Source organism: Aphelocoma coerulescens, chromosome 2, assembly GCF_041296385.1.
Source record: "Aphelocoma coerulescens isolate FSJ_1873_10779 chromosome 2, UR_Acoe_1.0, whole genome shotgun sequence".
Lineage (NCBI taxonomy): Eukaryota > Metazoa > Chordata > Aves > Passeriformes > Corvidae > Aphelocoma > Aphelocoma coerulescens.
Genome location: NC_091015.1, coordinates 93524494 through 93545549, shown reverse-complemented (window position 1 = coordinate 93545549; position 21056 = coordinate 93524494). Strand labels below are relative to the sequence as shown.

The window sequence follows — 21056 nt, the reverse complement described above, 5'->3', positions numbered from 1 at the left end:
CGTTAGGGCACTCCTTTGCCAATATGTTTTGTATTCCTTGCTAGAGCTAAAAATGACAAAGCAAATCAGAAGTATGCTTCCTTCTCAGTGTTACAGAACTTGACAGTTCTTGCCATAGCTGACACGGCACATACTTGCAAACACATTTTTATCAGCAGCTTCAATGCAGACAGAGAGCTGCTGGGTGCTGGGGCTGTGTCTGCAAACTGCTTGAAGCAGTATTGAGTCCTCTCAAGTGGGGATCATGAAGCAAATTTTCAAAGGGGAAAACCAAAACAAAAAAAACCACTCACTCTGGATTTTTACAGTTCTTGCTAAATATTCCAGAGAACTCAGACTCCTTTGCTTCATGAAACGAAAAATGTTTTAACTCTAAAAAGGAACACGGGCCCCAAAGTGTATTTGTGCCACCTTAATCCAATATAGGCACCACTGAGATCTTCACTTCATTTTCACTTCTCTACTTCCCACCACCTGATGATGAAAGCAGCTGAAATCCATCCTAATTATAGCCACAGAAACATTTTAACAACTACTTCTGACCTAGTCCCCACTGTAAGGACTTGTACCCAAACTGCCCTTTGCAAAAAGCCTCCCTTGGCCAACAACTAAGTCTGAAATTTCTGCAACTTATTAGAGGCCTCAACTTTCATAATTTTCTGTGAGTACCCAAAATGCTAGCGTGATTTAGGAGGTACACACTGCTCTGCCCTTGCCAGGCAAGGGAGGGAAGCACCTGAATGACATTTTAAGCATTCCTCCCCTTCTGCAAGTTGAGATGCTTGATTTATGAGACAAGCTCAGCTATGCTTTTGCAGCAGGTTTTGCACAGGTATTGCTTTCTTTCAGAAGAGAGGCTGGTGTGTTGTTTTCCATATAACTTCATAGTTAGAACATTCGTCTGTGTTGTAGGTGACTTAATTTGGATCCTGGTTTTGGGTGAGGCTAAGCTATGAGCCCAGGCTGTAGGATACTTCACAATGAGACATTCTCTGTCATTCCTGCTGAACAGTATTGCATTTCATGGAATGATTGAATATTGCCTTGGATATGAGAGAAGGAGACAGATAGATGGTATCACCTTTTGTTAGAGCATTCACCTGTAGTGAGAGTACTATTCTTCCAGCCTTGCCCCAACAAACATTCATGTGTGTCGTGCAAAAAAGATCCACACCAGCAGGAATGACATAGAGCAGTATATCCCACAGTGCTTGAGTTGCCAGAACACATTCCTAAGAGATACTGGTAGAAGTTTCCTTGAAGTAGGAGGGATCTGAAGGTGACTCTTGAGCCCCTGAGGTATTCCTCAAACCATCAGCAGTGGTAGTTCAGGAAAAGGTAAAAAATAGAAGTCCCTTCCTGTCCATTTTATTTTGTAGGAAAGTCCCACTGCACTGCCCCAGTTTCTGGACCATGGCCACACACATCTCTTCAATATTCCCTTCTAGCCAGATTGGGCTACCCAGCAGATGTCTTTTGTGGATTCCACTCTTAGTTCCCTAGAGCTTTCTACAAGTTGTATGTCATGAAGTAGAAAAACCCATCCATGGCTCAGTTGTTAATGCAAAGTGTTGCAAGGCCCAAGTCCCTTTGTGCAATTAACCCCAAGCACTTAGACAAATATATATCAGGCTCTATTTGTTATCTTGTAGTCTTTGCTTATTTTCCCAATTTAACTTCTACAGTCACGTTTTCCAGGGTTTCCAAGTGGGCCGATAGTGTGGTTGCTAGCCTGCACTGCCATGTTACATACTAAATGAGCTCTGAGATCCCTCTCCATCCTACAATCACACTTTCATTTTTCTGCATGGATATATAACCCTAATGAAGGTTTCTGTCAATGAAGTAACAGAAATCAGTTATGATCTGCTGAAATAATTTTAGAAGTCCAAACGACTCACTTGTTCAGGGTTTATTTCTCACTAGGTCTAACTTTGCTTTCCTGCTCATTGGTATGTACACTTAAAATTACAGTACATTTGATGCTGGTTAACAATAGTACTTTGGCTTTTGCCTCCTGGTTTCCCTACTAGCAGAGTACAGCTCACTCCCTTTAACAGACATAACATAGGTTACAAACTGACTACAAGATGAAAAAAATGCCCAGAGTCTAATGAGGGACGATATTCTTCTACCATATTGTTCTACTCTGTGCTTAATCAAATTATTTGAATATATATATTTATATTGCAGTTCTTTAGGACCATTCTATGGTCAATTCAGCCTTCAGAACAAGGCTTCAAATCCTTTCAGTTCATTTACATTAGTTTATTCTAAATTTAATAAGCAAAGAATACTATAAAAGTAACTTGATGGGGCCATCAACTGTTGCAGAGAGGAGAGGCCCTTTTCACTACAAGAAGAAATTTAAAGAAATTCTTCCATATTTGTTTTCCCAGAAGCTGCTGCTCACCCACAGTGTATTCCTTGTGCTACAAAATAATGGCAGCAGCAGTTTATTAGGATGCCAGTGGTTGAAAATAGCAAGTTACTCAGGATGGGAGGGAGCTGTAAAAGTAAAATCAGATGAACTGACTTTTGGCATTTTTGTAACTAACATTCTCCTGCCATAAATGGTTGATAAAAACATGGTGAACAACTGTTTGCTGCCATACTCGCTATTCAGCGAGGGCCAAATGTTGCGTTCATTGACTTGCTATACGCCAAATGTACTGTGTGTCCTTGTTTGGTGGATCTTCACAGAACCACAGAATCAGTTAAGTTGGAAAAGACCTCTGAGATCAGCCAGCCTGACCTATGACTGAATACCCCCAGGTCAACTAGACCACAGCACCAAATGCCACTTCCAGTCTTTTCTTAAACGCCTCCAACTGGTGGACAGTGACTCCACCATCTCCCTGGGAAGCCCATTCCAATGTCTAGTCACCCTTTATGTGAAGCAATTCCTCCTAATGATCAACCTAAATCTCCCCTAGCACAGCTTGAGACTGTCGTCTTATCCTGTCACTGCTTGCCTGGGAGAAGAGACCAACCTCCACCTGCTACAGCCTCCTTTCAGACAGGAGTAGAGAGTGATAAAATCTCCCCTGAGCCCCCTTTTCTCCAGGCTAAACAACCCCAGCTCCCTCAGAGGCTACTCATAGGACTTGTACTCGAGGGCCTTCACCAGCTTTGTTGCCTTTCCTTTCATTCCTAACATTAAGTTCTCATGTTTTCCAGGTATAAACCATGGACCTGTAATAGCTGGAGTAATTGGAGCTCAAAAACCACAATATGATATATGGGGCAATACAGTAAATGTGGCCAGCAGGATGGACAGCACTGGTGTCTTAGATAAAATACAGGTAAGTCTTGATTGTGTCCTAGTGGGCTTTCACCTAAAATGGCAGAATGGCCTAAAGTTTGGTTCACCGGCAGTTACGTGAGAAAGTGGCAACAGCAGCTCTGAAAGGTGTTGCTAACCATCACTTCATGAGCCTTACCATCACTTCATTTACACAGCCTTAGTATTTGTAGACAGATGGGCAAGCTTGGGCCTACTGAAGTGAAAATAAGCTCCTGAAGTTGAGAGAAGTGATACGTGAGGTAGGAAGAGTGTTGTCCCTAGTTCCATTTATCTGTCTACAAGAAATCCTCTGTTGGAAACCTTAGGTACAGAAGTGGCTACAGCAAATTAGATGCTGGATGTAAGTGATTAGAATGGGCATCCAGCAACAGACTGCTTGAAAGCTAAGGTGTTCAAACCTCACTTGAGACCCTTAAAGGCTTTATGAGCATTACAGCAAACCCCTTATAACTGAACAGAACATTATGTTATCTTCACACCCTGGAAAAAGATTCTGCTTTGCTTTGTTATCAACACTGGCTGTATTTCTGTATTGTTGCAGGTTACAGAGGAGACAAACAATGTCCTGCAAACACTGGGCTACATGAGCACCTGCAGAGGAATAATAAATGTAAAAGGAAAAGGAGAATTGAAGACATACTTTGTACATACAGAAATGACAAGATCCCTTTCACAAGGGAACGTGGCATCTTGAAGATGCTTGTACGTGTCATCAGTACCATATTTTCAGGAAAGTATCACGCACTTTTTAACTACATTTTGGCCCTTAACATGCGTGCTATTTTCTGGTATGTGGCACTTATTTTAATATGGCTGCAGAATAGTTCCATGAGCCATCATTTTGCACCTTGATATTTCTATGTTCAAGGACAGTTGTGATGTACGCTGTAGGGCTGGAAGATTGTACTGCTACTTGCACTGTTATTCAGAGACAAGAAAAGAAGGAATAGGAATCAAAAGGAGGTAACGCATCCTGAAAGGACTAAAGAGAGGTGTTAGTGACAAATGTGGGGAAAAAAGGCAATAAAGCTAGGGGTGCATACTATTTTCTGATGCATGGTGTTTTCTGGAAAATACAGTCGCTCCCCAATAGCATCCACTAATCTGGTATTAAAGTATACAGTATTGTAAATAAGTTTACTCTGTCCACACATGATTTGGATGTGATCACCAGTTGCATCTCATAGCCAGGGACACGTTGGGTGGCTTGCTGGCATTCTTTCTGAAGAGAGAACTAACAATGCTGGAATAGTTTTGTACAAACGTGTCAAATGTTTTGAAGCTATTGTCTTTTGTAAGGTTAATTCATTAAAAGTTTATATGTACTTTGTCTTACTGTTGCTGTCTCTTAGTTTTGCTTCCTTCCTTGGCTTCTGTCGCTCCAAAGCTGAGTGTTTTCTGCTGCTGCCTCTGCTTTTTATTCAGTAGTTAGATGTTGAGGTAGGCTACGGCCAGCTATCTCAATAGCCTTGGTCAATAATATCTGCTAGACTTGCTATTGCCTTTCAGAAACTAAATCAGTTCTACTGTCTTCAGTCATGGGTGGCATCCTAGGCACTTTGCAGTCATTTATTCTCTAGGTCATACAGAAGACTGACCTCAAATCCATAAACACAAGCAAAGTGGAGGATACTGAAAACAGCAGCAGTGCTGCTACTTAACAACTGGCCCACAATGCTTAAATAACAAGGACAAGCTGTACAAGAGAAAAAAAAAGTTCCATTTTGCACTTTGACAACCTCTTTTGCCCTTGCATGCCTTTCACTTAACCTTTACAATGCTGGATTTTGTGGGATATTTAAAGTAATAATCTCATTTATCATTTAAATTAATAATCTCATTTATACTCACTAGGACATGAGTATGAGCAAAATGCTATTTTGTGGATATTTGAGATTAATTTAAATCCCTTTAAATTAAAAAGTTTCACACTTGCAGAGTTTCATAGATGAGCCAGCTGAAAGACAGTAAAAGTAGGTAATTGTACTACCTATGCTCCTTTGAAGCACAGATAGTAACAATTAAGTTTTGCTTTGTTGTAATCAATTTTTTTAGTCATAGTATCCTAACAAGAAAATAATCCTACTTACAAAATATCATATAATTACAAGATTAAGATTTTTTCTGACTGATACCATATGAATATGGAAGTCAACTTATGCATTATTACCTATGGCATGTTATTGAAATGTAAAAAGTATTCAGATTGCTCATTCATGAAACCTACATACACATTTGTATAGCACTGGTGTCCTTTCAGAAGTTCTCAAAATTGTGGGTCACAAATACATGGCATCAGTCCAGTCTCACTGAATGTGGCACAGTTTACTCACAGCAGCCATCTGCCCACTAGTGAATTGGAATGACAGTAGATTTCAAAGTGCCTAATTTGCTGTAAAACAGACAATCTGAATCTTGATCCCCTTAAGTTAGTCTAAAAGCAAAATGTAAGTTATTTCACTTTTGTTCAACGTGACACACTTAATTTTTCATCCAGCACTGGAGACTTTTAAACAGTAATTTTCAAGACAGGTGCTCAGTCTAATAAAATCTCATTAAAAAATATTTTTGTTGTCTTTATGATTTCTTCCTTTTAATTAATAAGTTAAGATAAATGTTTTCCAGTGGAATTAAAGACTTTCCAAATAGCTGCAAAACCAGTGTCCCAGTCATTGGCTAGTTGTCACTTGGCTGTGTCACTAAAGACTTCTCCTAAATCCCTCCTCGCCACTTACTATAAATGTGTCCTAGGAATGTTGAAAGAAGCTATCAGTCTCCTTCTTAGACTTTGAATGTACTCTGGGCCTTTAAAATCATTGTGGTATTACCACACTTCAACGCAGTAATTTCTTACTGTGGGTGAAAACCCTTACGTGAAGTTGATTCTATTATATTGTCATATATATGTGCAGCTTTCAGATACAACCGGTGCATTCAGGATTTTGCTTTCATTTGTATTCTTGCACATCATTAACAAACCTTGTACCTAACTTCATAGCTTTGTTTCTGTGATTTTTATAAAAGTTAAACAATATTATTTCTGTAAGCTATGAAATGTTAAAACATCTGAGTGGTGGGGAGCTGACTAGTCCAATGAAATATAAAGAAAGGTGTATATGTGCCCTCCAAGAGCATGTTGAAAATGCCCATGTTCAGAGCACTCATATTTCACTGGTGTTCTTCTCTCATTTTGTAGTTGCATTTAGATTATTGCAGACAAATCCTGCTAAAGAACAAGAAAGTGGGCAAAAGATATGCATGTATTTGCCCACACAAAGAAAGGCGCATACCATCCTCTCTCTAGCCTTCAGTTGCTGGGTATTACTATCTTTCTAGCTGAGAAGCTATTTGTAGTTAATAAATACCTCTTGTCTTCCAGTGCATTTTACATCTACTGTTTATACTGGTTTATTTTTCCTCTGTCTCTATTCGTTTATGAAAGGAACTTTTTCTTCCTCCTGCAGCAATCTCAGCCTCAGTAACTGGATATAACACTACTCCTGTATCAGCCTGTAACCTGAAAAACTTTATGATAATGATGTAAATCAGTATTTGACACTCCATATATTCCACATCACAGTAAGATTCATCAAGTTCTACAACTTCCATGTTGGTGACATAGTTCACAGCTCATTAGTGAACCACAGAGTGGGACTTCTAAAAGTACACTGCAAATGCATTTCACACTGTGAGGCAACAGCCAAAAGATCAATGTAAGAGTGATTCACTGTGGTCTAGGAAAAAGAAAATCAAATGGGAACACCTGGGAAGCCTGCTGGAATTCTTTTTCAAAGTCAGTGCTTTGCTCCAATTTATGGAGGGCTACCAAAGGACAGGAAGAAAGATTAGACTTGCAGATGTTTTTTATAAACTATGGAAATAGTTTGGATCACCTGTAAATTAATGCTATTTAGCTGCTGTTTCTAAAGAGAGACATGAGTGTCTTATTTATGCTATGTGAAAAGCATTTTTCATTTTCTTATATTCCTATATGCTTCCTCCATTTTGTAAAATATCTACAAACGTTCCCTTTTTCCACTGAGACACAGGTAGTTCAGTCAGTTTGTTTCTAAAGCAAAGTGAGGGAAGAGCTTTTGCAAGTCTGTCCTGCTTTGTTTTTAGAACCTCATATTGGGACAAATAATAAGCTATGTTGTCAAGATGCTTTATATAGCAGAAGATTTACTGTTAAAAGATAAGATTTTCCTGTACTTTGATACATAGTTTTACATAGTTTTCCTTCTTTTTGTGGTTATGTATGAACATAGATTAATTTTTCATTTTCAGATAGCAGATTCTCCTTCACTTGGTGTAGATAGTGCCCTTCAAGACTTTTTACAGGTGAACCCCAAACAATTTTAAGTCTAGGGATTTTTAGTTTTATTCTTCATTTCTTGTCTAAATTAGCAGAGTGATTCTGAGGAGGAAATAAATGTAGAATGAGAAATATGTGCCTTAAATAAAACATGTAATTAAGAGATAATTTTTTGTTCTTTGAAGTAATTCAGATTTGTGTGGATTTGTCAAAAATGTTATATAAATCAACCGTAACTAGTTCACCCTAAAGTTTGCTACATATTAATTTTAAGCATTTTCAAATTTAGAGGCAGGAATTACTCAGGTCAATGTAATTTTTGATATATCAAAATGCAAGATAAGAGCATTTTATTAATGTTTGCGACTATGGAGATATGAACCCCTTTATGTTGTAGAATGCCCTGTTTAAAACAAAGATTCAGCCAAGAATTGTTTGACATTTTTTGGATAGAGTATTTTCCAAATCTATTTGTAGCCATTGAGACGCTCTTCATGAACATCTCAGTTTTGACAGGAAAAAATGTGTGGAAGTATTTCAAAAGGTTGACATTCTTGGACTAGAATTTTTCATGTTTTATTCAAAAAAAGTGTTATAAATAGCAATTTTTATGGAAGTTATGTCACCTCATGTATAAAACTGTATATTACTCTACTTAAAGTTATTGAATAGAATATTGATTTTAATTGGAGCAGATATCAGTCAGCTGTATTGGGTTGTGTGGCAAGGTTTTGGTAGCAAGGAGAGGGGGACCGGGTTACAGGGGTGTGGCCTCTGTGAGAAGTTGCCAGAAACTTCCTCATGTCCAAAAGAGCCAATGCCAGACAGCTCCAAGACCGACCCACCGCTGGCCAAAGCCAAGCCCATCAACAACAGCTCTGAGATAACATATTTAAGAAGAGATAAAAAATGTGGCAGAATCAGCAGCTGCAGGGAGGAAACATCTCTGGAAACACTGGGGTCAGTGAGGAAGGACGAGGAGGAGGTGTTCCAGGCAGCAGAGCAGAGATTCCCCTACAGCGGGTGGTGCAGACCATGGTAAGGCAACTGTGTCCCTGTAGCCCTTGGAAGCCCATGGTGGAGCAGAGATCCACCTGCAGCTCATGGACAACCCCACGCTGGACCTGGTGGATGCCCCAAAGAGGCTGTGAGCCTGTGGGTAACCTGTGCTGGAGGAGGCTCCTGATAGGACCTGTGGGCCCATGGTGAGAGGAGCCACTCTTGTAGCAGGTTTGCTGACAGGACCTGTGACCCCATGGGGAGCCCGCACTGCAGCAGCCTGTTCCAGAAGGACTGCACCCTATGAAAGGGACCCACGCTGAAGCAGTTCATGAAGAACTGCAGACTTTGAGAAGGATTCAATGGGAGAAGTTCATGGAGGACTGTTTCCTGTGGGAGGGATGCAATGTTTCTGAAGAGCCTTCCTGTTTGAGGTGGACAGTCAGTCAGTAATTAGGATCTAGAAAAAACAAGCACTTCTGTGAAACAACTGGCTTGACCCAAAGCTATGGCAGTAGAAAGGGGACAGGTTTTGAGCCATTTTTGTTTCAGCCTCTTTCAAGGGCCATCAAATGGAACATATTCGACAAAGACTGTCTCTCCTCCATGGCTCAGCTGAAGGTCAGGACCCCATGGCAATCTGATACATGTTGAGGTCAAAGAGCTAGGACAGGAGAGGGCTTCCTAAGCCTTAATTTGACAGCAGGCTACTCATCTCAGCTCTAAGTGACATGAGTTTGAAACAGGCACCTCAGCTTGTAGCAAAAAACAGCTACTGTTTTTTCTGTGTATCAATGACCTGTCCAGTTATATGTCACCCTTGTGTCCATCCTGTCTCCCCCTATTATCATTTTCTCCTTTGTGTCCTCTCTCCCTGGCTCCACTATTATTTGCTTCATATTCCTTTTAGGGCATTTTTTCAGAATTATTGCACAAGCCAGTTTGACATTTCAGAACAGTGCCCCTACCTTTGAGACACTTTATGGCTGTAGAAGTGCACACCAACATGTTCAAAACTCAGACATCTTAGCAGTGGAACCTGAGGGGATATTACTACTCTCTAAAAAGGCAGGCAATTGAACTTACCATCCCCAAAACACCAAATTCAAAGCAACTTTTAACACTTTGGTGTCCTAGCTCAGATGTCTTTGAATGCATAGTTTTCATCATATGGACTAAAATTGCTCCATTGTTTACATGTTCGAATTGAAGTTACTAAGGAAACAGACTGACCTTCCATGCTATTTTATAACAAGAACATACACACTTAACAGTAGCATATTAATAAAGTCTGGTTGCAACTGGAACAAACCCCCCTGGGCATTCATATCCTTCTTCTGGGCAGTCTGCAAAAGGTGACCAGGAAGAAAAGCCTTTTTAAGTTTTGAATAATTCTAAAAGGATTTATACCTTCACTGGGAAGGAAAAATTAAGTGAAAAGCATAGTTTTTAATTACTTCAAATGGGCGGGGGGGGGGGGGGGGGAACGACAGTATTGCAAATCTGTAACAAGCATCCAGCAATATTTATGACAATCTATACTGCATCCAAATGCTGTAATTCAACTTAATGCCATCAATTTAATGTTAATCAAAACAAGCTACATGAGAACAGTAGAAAGAAAACTGGAGAGAAATCTTTCAGATCTGACTTCAGAGCTCTTGCCTAGCTTAGTTGATATCTGTGGTGAACAGTTTCTTGTGGCTCTATTTATAGCTGCAGTTTCAGCTGAGCTGCTTTTTATAAATGGGCTTGCTATCTCTCTGTGCTCGGACTAAACTACAGAAAAGCACTTGCACAGTGGCAAGCGGGTCTCTGCGTAGGAAGCTGATGTAAGGCAGCTGTTGGATTTTCAATTCCACTGCTCGCTTACACTGTGCTAATTGGCCCATGCTACAGGAAGAAGAGGATCTTAATTGGTAGAGGGACATTATTAGATAAGCAGATGGAAATTGTCACAAATTATTAAAAAAACCACCCACATCAGTCTGCAGATTATAAAGCCTCCATGCTACACTCACAAAGAAGCAGGAGTCTGTGTTATTCAGTAGGATAGTGATGGGAGAGTGGCAGCTACATCATAGGGATGAGACTTTTGTAGGCCTGAATTATTGCCTGGCTCCAAGATGCCTGAAACAATCAGTTGTGAAGATTTCTGGTACTCTGAAAGTTGGGAGATTTAAAATAAATTTTGGATGTTCAGTAAAATTCAAGATGCCTGGGAGAGTGCTATTGTGAAAGTGCTTACCAAAAGATACTGGTAGCAATAATAATAGTAATGCTGTGCCCACAGGACAGTAGCTCTACAACTGTGGTTACAGAAAACAAAGGTAAACTAAACCAAGCTGCTTGCAGATCCCAAGGGACCACAGTAAGAAGCAGCATGGGCATAGTTACATATATGTATTAAACCAGGATAACCATGGGGTGAATATCAAACCTAGGAGCCAGGTACTACTAGGGCAGAGCAGTTTTACAGTCAGTCTGAGATCTACATGCAGGAGACACTTATTTTCAGTGTTCCCAACAAAAGTGTGAGAGAATTTTTCAACTGCATTGCCTGAAATGGCTGAGCATCTCATGCTGGATTCTGCACCTGGGATGGGGCAACCCTGGATGTACACACAACCTGGGGAATGAGCTGCTGGAAAGCAGTGCCATGGAAAGGAACCTGGGGGTCCTGGTCGATGGCAAGGTGGATCCGAGTCAGCAGTGCCCTGACAGCCAGGAGGGCCAACCCTGTCCTGCGGGGCATCAGGCACAGCATCGCCAGCCGGGCAAGGGAGGGGATTGTCCTGCTTTGGCCTCCGCTGGTGCAGCCTCACCTCAAATCCTGTGTGCAGGTTTGGTTGCCACAATTTAAGGACATTAAGCTTTTAGAGAGCGTCCAGAGGAGGGCAACAAAGATGGTGAGGGGCCTTGAGGGGAAGTTGTATGAGGAGCAGCTGAGGGCATTTGGTCTGTTCAGCCTGGAGGAGACTGAGGGGAGACCTCATCACAGTCTACAACTTCCTCATGAGGGGAAGAGGAGGGGCAGGCACTGATCTCTTCTCTGTGGTGACCTGTGACAGGACCTGAGGAAAAGGTCTGAAGCCGAGTCGGGAGGTTTAGGTTGGATGTTAGAGAGAGGTTCCTCACCCAGAGGATGGTTGGGCACTGGAACAGCTCCACATGGAACAGGTCACAGCACCAGCCTGACAGACTTAAAGAAGCCTTTGCCCGAGTAGGTGATCTGCTGTCCAAAGAGAGAAGCCCAAGCTCCTCAAGACACTGGCTCCTTATCCTGGTGGAAATTGCATGCTGTGGTGTGGTTTTATTCAAGTTATCCACTTAAAAGGGGATTTGGGGTCTAGTGTAAGCTCTCACAGTAAAAAAAGTCAGTCCCTTTCTGCCAGGCTTTGCTCTAACCTTCCTCCCCAGCTTCCAAGGACACACAGGACCAGGGAGCTGGAGCCGCTGCACAAGACTGAGACCAAAATCCACGAGCCGGTGGATCCACACTTGAGGCTCGGCAGGGCTCTGCGGCACGCCCCGAGTCCCCGAGCACCCGGGCCCGGCCGCGCCCGGGGCCGGTTCCTGCCGAGCTGGCCCGAGGCAGCAGCGCCGGGTAACGGCGGCCAGGGCAGCATGGCCGCGCCCGGCCCGCGCCCGCCGGCAGCCATCGGGACGCCTTTGGCACGGCAGGCGCTCGACAACGCGCCGGGGAGGAGGCGGCCTGCCCTCACTTCCTTCTCCGCCTTCAGCTTCGTCCCGCCCAAACGGGAAGGGCCTCCGGAGCTCAGCTATTTCAGCCGGCCGCGCAAGGTGAGGGAGGGAAGGAGCGAGCTGGGGATGTACGCGGGGCAGCGCAGGGCGGAGGGACGAGTTCTCGCCGCGGGTCTCTGCGCAGTGTAGACACTCTGCTTGGGCCCGGTGCAAGGGCTCGGCTCTCGTCATGAGGGACCTGGTCAGACAGGTGCCTAAAATCGTCATAGCATCATGGAATAGATTGGGTTGGAAGGGACCTTAAAGATCATCCAGTTCCAACCCCCTGCCATGGGTAGGGATGCCTTCCACTAGACCAGGTTGATCAAAGTCCCATCCAGCCTGGCCTTGAGCACCTCCAGGGATGGGGCACCCACAACTTTTCTGGGCAACCTGTTCTAATGCCTCACCACATTCACAGTGAAGAATTTTTTTTCTGATACAGAAATGCAGCACATTAATCTCTATCATTCAGCTATCTAATGCCAAAGCAATAGGTTTCAGCATGAGAGGCCTTTGCAAAGTGTGTTTGCTACTTGTGGATGGCAGATGAGAGTAATGTCTTCCACTGGATGACAAGAGAAGGCAGAGACATGGTTTGCCAAGGGTTGAGGTTGGACAGGCCAGTTGGTAGCAGTGAAATGTGAGGCATTTTTAGGGGGAACACTAGGAAAGGCATCATGTCTCTAGGGTTTGATGCAGCACCAGTGGATTTTCTCATAACACACTCTTGGGAACCCTTTAATAAGTGAACTTCTCCATTTTAATTGGAGGGAAAAGATTTTCAATGTGCATTGCATAAATTTTCCGCAATGCTCAGCTTTAATAAAATCAGTAGAGCTATCAAAACAATAACATCAATATATGCCTCTGTAACTGAATGCTTCTGAAGGTGGTACACTGCCACTCAACATGTAGTAACTCAAGTACACTGGCAGGGAGTCTCACTCCTTGCTCTGCTGCATTCTATCACCTTTGTTCCTCATTCTGTCCTCATATTTAAAATCAGAAATTAAAACAATCTTACACCCTCCGTCTCAGCTTACCTACAGTTCCTGGGTGGTGATCTTTTCTCTCTATGAAGTGTCATGTGAGATATTGACATTAACAGGCTTGTCAAAAATTAGCATATAAAAGTTCTGAAATACCTATTATGTCAGTGTAACATGGCAATGCTATGGCAATTTATAACAGTAAATACAGCCCATGAATCCCCTGCTCACCCAAGTGACAAGCTGCTGAATGCGCCAAGCACCGGGCAGCGCTGACTGGTGGTTTGTGAGAGTTTGCATGTCCTCTGTCCCTGGGTTGTGGGCAGGGTACATACCAGCCCACTGTGGTGTGCATTAAAGGAACAGCAAATTTCCTGCATTGACCACCTGGTCCTGCTAAAAGACAAGTAGATTTCTAATGTCAGACTCTTTTGTGTTGTTTCCAGCATTTCCTTGGGAAGGTGATCTGACCCAAAGGTGAGCGGGCACAGTTGGTGCCATGCTTCACAGAACAGTAGGGAGAGCACAACAAGAGCAAGGTGAGGGCAGGCCAAAGGGCTGGCATGGTGCTCCTGGGGCTGGAGGACCTCATGGTCTATCCAGTCTATCTATGGCTGCAGAATTAGCAGCCACATGGTAGAGCTTTTCCTAACAGTATGGTCTGCTTTCACACTCACAATGGCCTGGTTTGTGAAAAATGCTGCTCCAGTGGCGTGGAAACAAAAAGTGGTAACAGCTCTTTAATAGGTTTCTTCACAGCCCAGGCCTCAGCCACAGGGGAGGAAGTGGATTCAACCCATTTTTCTACACAATTTAGGAATTAGATAATTTGAATATTTTTATTTATACAGCAAAAGGAATCTCATTCCTTTCTGCAGCTTAAATACCTAAAACCAACTGTGTATCAGAGACTGAAGCAGAGAGAAGTAGGAAGAAGATGGGCTCATCGCATGGCCAGAAGCTAGAAATTCCTGCCTTTTAATCCCTTGGCTGACTGTTGCTCCCTGGATTGCTTTACATAAGTTACTGTAGCCAACGTGCCTGGTGTTTCCTCTTCTGCGATGTGGAGAAAGCTATTACCTATTTTATGTGTGTCTGGAATACCAAGGAATGCTTGCAAAGCACTAAGCTTTAGCAGCAGTACACAGAGGATGCCTACCCTGAGTGCACATTTATCATCAGCTCTGTGTGACTCACTTGCTCTGATGGGTTTAAGAAACAGCTCACCACCACCACCACCACCACTACTATCACCACCCAGGCCAACCAAATTATCATTTACAACAAAGAGAAGCAGCAGCAGAAAGTTATCAGTCTATTGAGCAAAGAGGTGTTGTCTCGACACATCTGGCAGAAAATCTTAGATATCTGGGACAGAGGTAGTTTTTGACATAACAGCCTGACTGAGTATCTGCAAGTTCCAGAAAGAATGTGCTCTGACACAAGTAACAAATAATGCCAGATGAATAACAGCAAAGAGCAAATAACATTTCTGGTGGTGAGTGCAAATTAAATGCCCACTGAATGAAACTGCTAGCGTGGGGAGGAAAGGAGAAGCAAGGAAGCACAGAAATAGTCACGGAGATGACAAATCATGTGCAGGGTGCTCTTGAACGTGCCTGAAATCCTGTGAAGCTCAATGGTTTCAGAGAAGAGAAGGGATAGATGGGTTAAATACCAAATAATCTCTCCTCTTGGCAGAACAAGCAATGGAGGTACCTTTACGAATAAAGCCTGAAATTACAGCAGTGTCTCACTAGTGCTCTTAACTATGGTGTCCTTATAATGGAACCACTATAGCCTTCTTGACCTGCCATGACTTGACTATATTTGGAGAATTCCATTGTCATTCAAAAGACTCAAAGTACATGAGATTTTCAAACGTTAAATTGGGCACACTGTAAAATTAGAGGAGAAAAAAAGCCCAACAAAATGCACCATTTTTCTAGTCAGCCATGCACAAAGCCAGTGATGACTGACATATTTAACAGAACATGGACCTTTTAATGAAGTTCAGTAACAACTGGCAGCATATTTCAGTAGGGAATTTTGCTTTTTCTTTTTTCTTTGAAAACTTTTTTTGGTTTTGAAATTGCTTTGATTCCTCTTATGAGAACATCTTGATTGAATTTCACAAACACCTTTGTTGGAAGAGCAGATCTTTTATGCTGCTTATTTGGATGCAACTGTGTCAACAGTTCAACAATAATATTCTGGTTTTGGGTGTGCTTTACTTTCAAGCCTGACATATGTGTGTCGTGCATGCTACTGGGTCACCGGATTTCCACTGTGGCATGTTTCTCAATTCTGCTCTAATCAAAAATGAAATTATGTTTACAGTGGAGAATCCCTTTGTCTTTTTGAAAATGCCTGTTTTGCTTTTACTTAATTTTGCCAGATCATTTGACAAATACATGAATTTATGAAGGAGAAATTAAGTGCAGGAAATTAAAACAGATCAGTTAAATTTCCAAACATTACAACAGATTAAAGGGGGGGAAAATGAAGTAAAATACCACAAGAGAAATTTCAGAGCTGAACAAACTTAATAAATGATACCACGTGTCATTAGGTAATTTTGCAAACTATTCCAAAGGAGTGGCCCAAACTTCCTAATGAAGTTGTCATCATCTCATGCAATATATGCACTGTTTAGGTATTGATTTGACTACATGTATTCTGTAATCTACAAAGTAAAGCAATTCTGTGAATTAGTCTTTTTTCCCCTTTTCTCAAGACAGGAGATTTTTTCACCTATGATGCCGTTTTTAGAATAACAGAAGGTTACGACCAATATCTTCCATGCTGTGACAGAAAACATGCAAAGGGTCGTGGCCTTAAAATTCATGAGGAGGTAACCCTTTTATAAATTCGTAATTGTTAATAAATTCTTTGTTAAAGGTGTTTTGTACTTTTTGACATGACTATTTTGGAGGCTATAGGCATTGTTTTACCCTTTATGGTGCAGCCTATATGGTAAGAAAGGAATTGGAAGGAGAACATCATTGTACTCAGCTTGCAGGTTTAGGAGAAAGCATTATCCCATGAAGACACCCTAATTAGCTCTTGCTCTTTCATATCCTGAAGATTTCCAGGACAAGACATATGCAAGTTAAAGCAAGGGGGAAGAGGCAGATCCTCTCTTGCAGAGTTCAGGGTGTACTCTGAACCATCTGTGCCTCTCAAGAGTTGCATTTCAGGTGGTTCTGCAGTTATTTCTGTGATGCTTGAAAACTCTTCTCCCTGAGAGGACTGGATTAGGAGGCCATGACTTCACTTACTGTCCTCTGACACCCACCCTCTCTATGCCAGCATTTGCTGTGGAAGGCAAGTCTCTGAAGCTGATGAGTTTGTTAAGAAAACCTACACCAGATTGCCCTGCAGGAAGGAAATTCATAGGGAGATAGTGCAAAGGTGTGGTCAATCAGAACACATGGGCATGCCTGGAAAAGGATGGGCAAAGTATTTGAGGCCAGCAGAATCTGGGTTTGATGTGCACTTATAGGTAAATATAGCCATGATTTTACACAGCACCCTTGGAAACAGAAATACTGTAATATGTATGCATAAATGTATATGTATGTATTTTTCCATGCAGCATCTGAACAATACACATATATACAAGTGTCTGTATATATAATTATATTTATACATACACACACAAAACTGCACATAGAGGCAGAGGCTGTGAACAGCCACATGAAGTGTAACCTCTGTGTACTAATGACCTCAAAATCCCAGTGGGTTCATGGGATATAATGTGATGGGTAGGCTAAGGAAGGCTGCTCACATTGAGGGTTATATGTATAGAGAAGGAAGAAGGAAGAGCAACACAAGAGTTCAAATTAATTTCTGTGTAATAAAATTGTTTTTTTCTGACAAAGCCCACTGCTTGTGATTTGTCTCACTAGCAGTTATATATGCCAGACATTTCAGTGCAAGTGCATAGCCATAATGCCTTTCAGCTCTATCAGACAGTGCAGGAAGTATTAGATGCTCCCAGAGGAATCCCAGGAGTGCCCATGAGCATCACCTGCTCATGCCTAGTAACTCAACTGCAAATCTGTGTGAGGCCAAAAGGTATGTAAATGACTACTCCAAGTAGAAATTAAACTTTTTATTTGAACAAAACAAAGACAACCTCCCTCCCCTAGTACCAAGCCCTACCTCCAAGTGGGAAATTTGTGTAGAAAGTTCATCAATACAAAGTTACAGCTTTTTACTGAGCTCTTGTATCAACAAAACTCACTTTCCTATTGGTTTTCTTCCTAGAGCAAACTTGTACAGGCCAGAATTCATACCAGCTCTGCTGGGCAGTGAACACAAGGGACTGTCCAAACAGGTGTCCCTTAATCCAGCCCTTTAATTAGCAGGGAGACACATCAAACCCACAGCTGCTTAATACTACAACATGATCCTCTTGCATGTCATGACACCCAACACTGGATGTAACCATAACTAAGTGCAAGTCACATACTCAGTTCCTCTTTACTATCACAGTGGCCCTCTCAGTCTTTATATAATAATAACTAAATTACAAAATCTAATAAATACAAATGCCACAATTTACATCTTTCTAGTACAACACTGAAAGCAGACAGGCTGAACCGTCCATAGTACACTGCTTTACTTGAAGTGGAAAAAAGCAAACCACTGCAAGCAAGCCCCTCATTTCTTGCAGATAGCCTGGGTGCACTCAGGGAATTCAAGAGTACAGTGACACATACTCAGTTTAGCTACATGCAGCTGAGTAACTGCAGTGGAGTGTGTGCACAGGGCTGCCATTGCTGATTGCAAGTGCTAGCAGTGCTAGAATTACACACTGTGGAGGCGGGTAGCAGGATGCTTCCCAGCCAACTGTCGGAAAATCTGAAACCCACTGAATGCCAAACCCACAAAGATGAAATGCCAGTGTGCACAGTCAGGGCTGTGCTACCAAGGATGCTGAAAACTGAATCTTACTTATTTAAAAGGAACACAAACTATTGGAATTACATACTTCTGTGTATCATTAGCACTGTAAACCCTGTATTGCTAGCAAAGCCTTTCTTGATGGTACAAAGATTTTTTAGTTTCTCATTTTTCAATGTTTATCCACAACTAGGGCATGGGAGAAAATGGTCTTAATTTTGCCTGCCAATCTTCCTGACTTGATTTTCATTCTTCTGGGGTTAAAAGTTGGTGTACTGAATAGTTTTTAATGGGTGGAGTAAGGTAGGCAAGAGAACTGGGGGATAAATGGTTGTTTTGAAATGAGCTTTTCTATTGAGTGGGTTAGTTAGTTTGGTTGGTTGGTTGGCTGGTTGGTTTTTTGTTTGTTTGTTTTTTTAAAAAAGGGTTTACAGTATCTTTTCAAGAATCTCAGGTTCTGTCCACGAGGCTGGAAATGTCTCTTAGCTGACTGCCTTGCTATGAGATCCCTCCAATCTGAGCTCCCACCTGCATCCTTGCAGGACATTTGTGCTGATTTGCTCAGACTTGTGTGTGTTGTAGCAAAAAAGTTTATTTGCTTGCACTTGAACTATGGTGTGGCATCTGCATTTTGATTCTCCTCTTAGATACTATTTATAAGACTAGATAAACACATTGCAGACCAAGCTTACTGTGTTAGTCAGTGTGCAAACATACAAGCAGCCTGATAAATCTGAGACCTTTAGCTAGGAAAAGAAAAACAAACAAATCCTGTCTTTCCCTTCTGACTCCGTAGCTCCCTGTTGCTGTAACACAGGAAGGAACTGCAGATTGCAGACAGTGATTGCAGAGTCACTTAAAGTGCAGCTTACTAAGAAGCTTAAAATCTTTTCTTGGTCAGGTTATTTTTCATCAAGTCCACTTTCCATCATTACAAAGCAGTTACTTCTGTAATCTTACAGCTACAAGTATTTTTAGTAAAATCTTTAATTGTGCAGAAATAAAGTAGTATATGCTTTACTTCCTTCAGGGAAAGCTTGCATGGACTCATGGCTGCTCAGGGTTTTTCTTTAGGCTTTGATTTTTTTCAAGCTGTGCTTTCACTGAATTGTGCAAGCAGGGTAGGTGTTCCTGTAACAGGGGGCACAAATCTCTCCTATTTTTCAAATAAATCATGCAACTCAGTGCAAAATAAAAATAAAAATAAAAATAAAAATAAAAATAAAAATAAAAATAAAATCTGTGCTTTTCTAGCATTTAGTTTGCCAGTAATCACATGGTAATCACATGTGTGTATGTATTTGTGTAAAAAATTATCAGTCCACAGCTCCATATCTTATCATCAGTGTCATCTAGGGACACATTCATGTTTATTAAGATACATAAAAAACAAGGGCAGGGATAGAACAGGGCACTAAACAAATCCATATAGCAGATGCTGTACAGTTCTGTCAGTTATTTTACCCCTGGCCACAGCACATTTAGCAATAGAAAACTGCCAAGTTTTCTATTCACTGTGTGATTTTCTTCTAAGGCGACTTTTGTGTTTTCACAGGAATTGGCAAGACCTGTTCCTGTGGTGACATCTTCACAGTATGGGAAGCATGTAAATAAACCCTTAGACCCAGCAACCAGAGAGCATGTGAGGGTTTATAGCCTGCACACAGCAATCTACGGGGAAAGCAGCCGCCCTGCTCATTGAAAAAACCCTCTCTAGGCCTGGATCCATGTGAAATCTCTCGCGTCTGTCATCACCAGCAACATTTATCTGGAAAAAAAACCCACATTGAAAAGCAATATGGTGCTTTTGCCTTTTCCTCTACAGTTTAGTTAATGAGAATGATCTGGATTAAAAATAGGGTGAAATAGCAGCTGCACTTTTTCTCATGCTAATTAAAATGCATATCTTCTCCTTACATTCTCATAAAAATCTCATGAAGAGCAGCACCGACAAGAGCTGAGCATTTTAGGCAGCAACACTGGGAATGAGACCTGTTGGGTCAAAAGCTGTCTCTGCAATTCTGGGTACTGCTTCTACATAACCCTTCACAGACCTAACATTTAAGCAAGCTTGCCCTCAAGGTATCAGTGGTCACAGATTTTTCAATCCTTACAGAGTTGCCAGAGAATTGTGGGACATTGTTTTATGTGCACAGCAGCTGAAACGGAGATTCAGCTCAGAATTTTCTAAAATGGATGGGCTTATGTGCTTAGCGGTTTCAGTAGACTTCAAGTGGAACTCGAGTTAAAAAGAACTTCTGAGTGCTTTGCATTTGAAGAGACAAAATCTGGGTTTAGCTGATTTCAGACATTCATTTCACTGACTTCCACTATAGGAAGGTCTGACTGATTTAACAAGAAAAATCATCATTGGTTCTGTATCCAATCTGAAAAAAGGGGTAAAAAGAAAAAGTAATACTAGCAGAACAAGCACTAAATAATTTGGTAGAAAGTATGGAAAAAACACAAGGATTTGAGCAGTAGTCATTTAAAAAGCATGTGTAGCACAACTGTCTAAATCTGATTAAACATTTAATGCCTTGTACTTAAATGGAATCCAGTACTAAAATGCTAAGGTAATTTCAGGAGGAGTTTCTCCTGCAGGGTATGAATCAATTTGGTTCTCAAGAGCCATTGATCCTGTTGTTTAAAGCTGAGGCAGTATTGTTCAGAAAGGAACAGCCAGAGTGATCATACCAGAAAAAGAACGGGAAGTCCACAGCTGTGACTGACACTGGTTTTGTCAGATATTTAGACATAGGAAATCTATGTAATTTGTACATACATT

General features: G+C 41.6%; 2 protein-coding genes across 2 annotated transcripts in view; both read left to right on the top strand.

Annotated features, from left to right (window-relative positions):
- ADCY2 (adenylate cyclase 2) overlaps positions 1-7847 on the top strand; it is a 213628-nt gene extending 205781 nt beyond the window's left edge. The window contains exons 24-25 of the mRNA XM_069004074.1: positions 3181-3305; positions 3849-7847. Coding sequence (XP_068860175.1) covers positions 3181-3305; positions 3849-4001 — 278 coding nt within the window. The 3' untranslated portion in view covers positions 4002-7847. The remainder of the gene's footprint in view (positions 1-3180; positions 3306-3848) is intronic.
- A 4401-nt stretch (positions 7848-12248) lies between these two features.
- Positions 12249-20888, top strand: CFAP90 (cilia and flagella associated protein 90). The gene is made up of 3 exons (XM_069005903.1): positions 12249-12425; positions 16095-16211; positions 19824-20888. The coding sequence occupies exons 1-3, from the start codon at positions 12249-12251 to the stop codon at positions 19968-19970; spliced, it is 441 nt and encodes a 146-aa protein (XP_068862004.1). The 3' UTR covers positions 19971-20888.
- Positions 20889-21056: the final 168 nt, after the last annotated feature.

Bases quoted from the DNA above. Each gene is read 5' to 3' on its own strand.
- CFAP90 (XM_069005903.1), top strand. From the start codon at position 12,249: ATGGCCGCGCCCGGCCCGCGCCCGCCGGCAGCCATCGGGACGCCTTTG. The intron at 12,426-16,094 runs GTGAGGGAGGGA...CCTTTTCTCAAG, and splicing joins ATTTCAGCCGGCCGCGCAAG to ACAGGAGATTTTTTCACCTA. The intron at 16,212-19,823 runs GTAACCCTTTTA...GTGTTTTCACAG, and splicing joins GCCTTAAAATTCATGAGGAG to GAATTGGCAAGACCTGTTCC.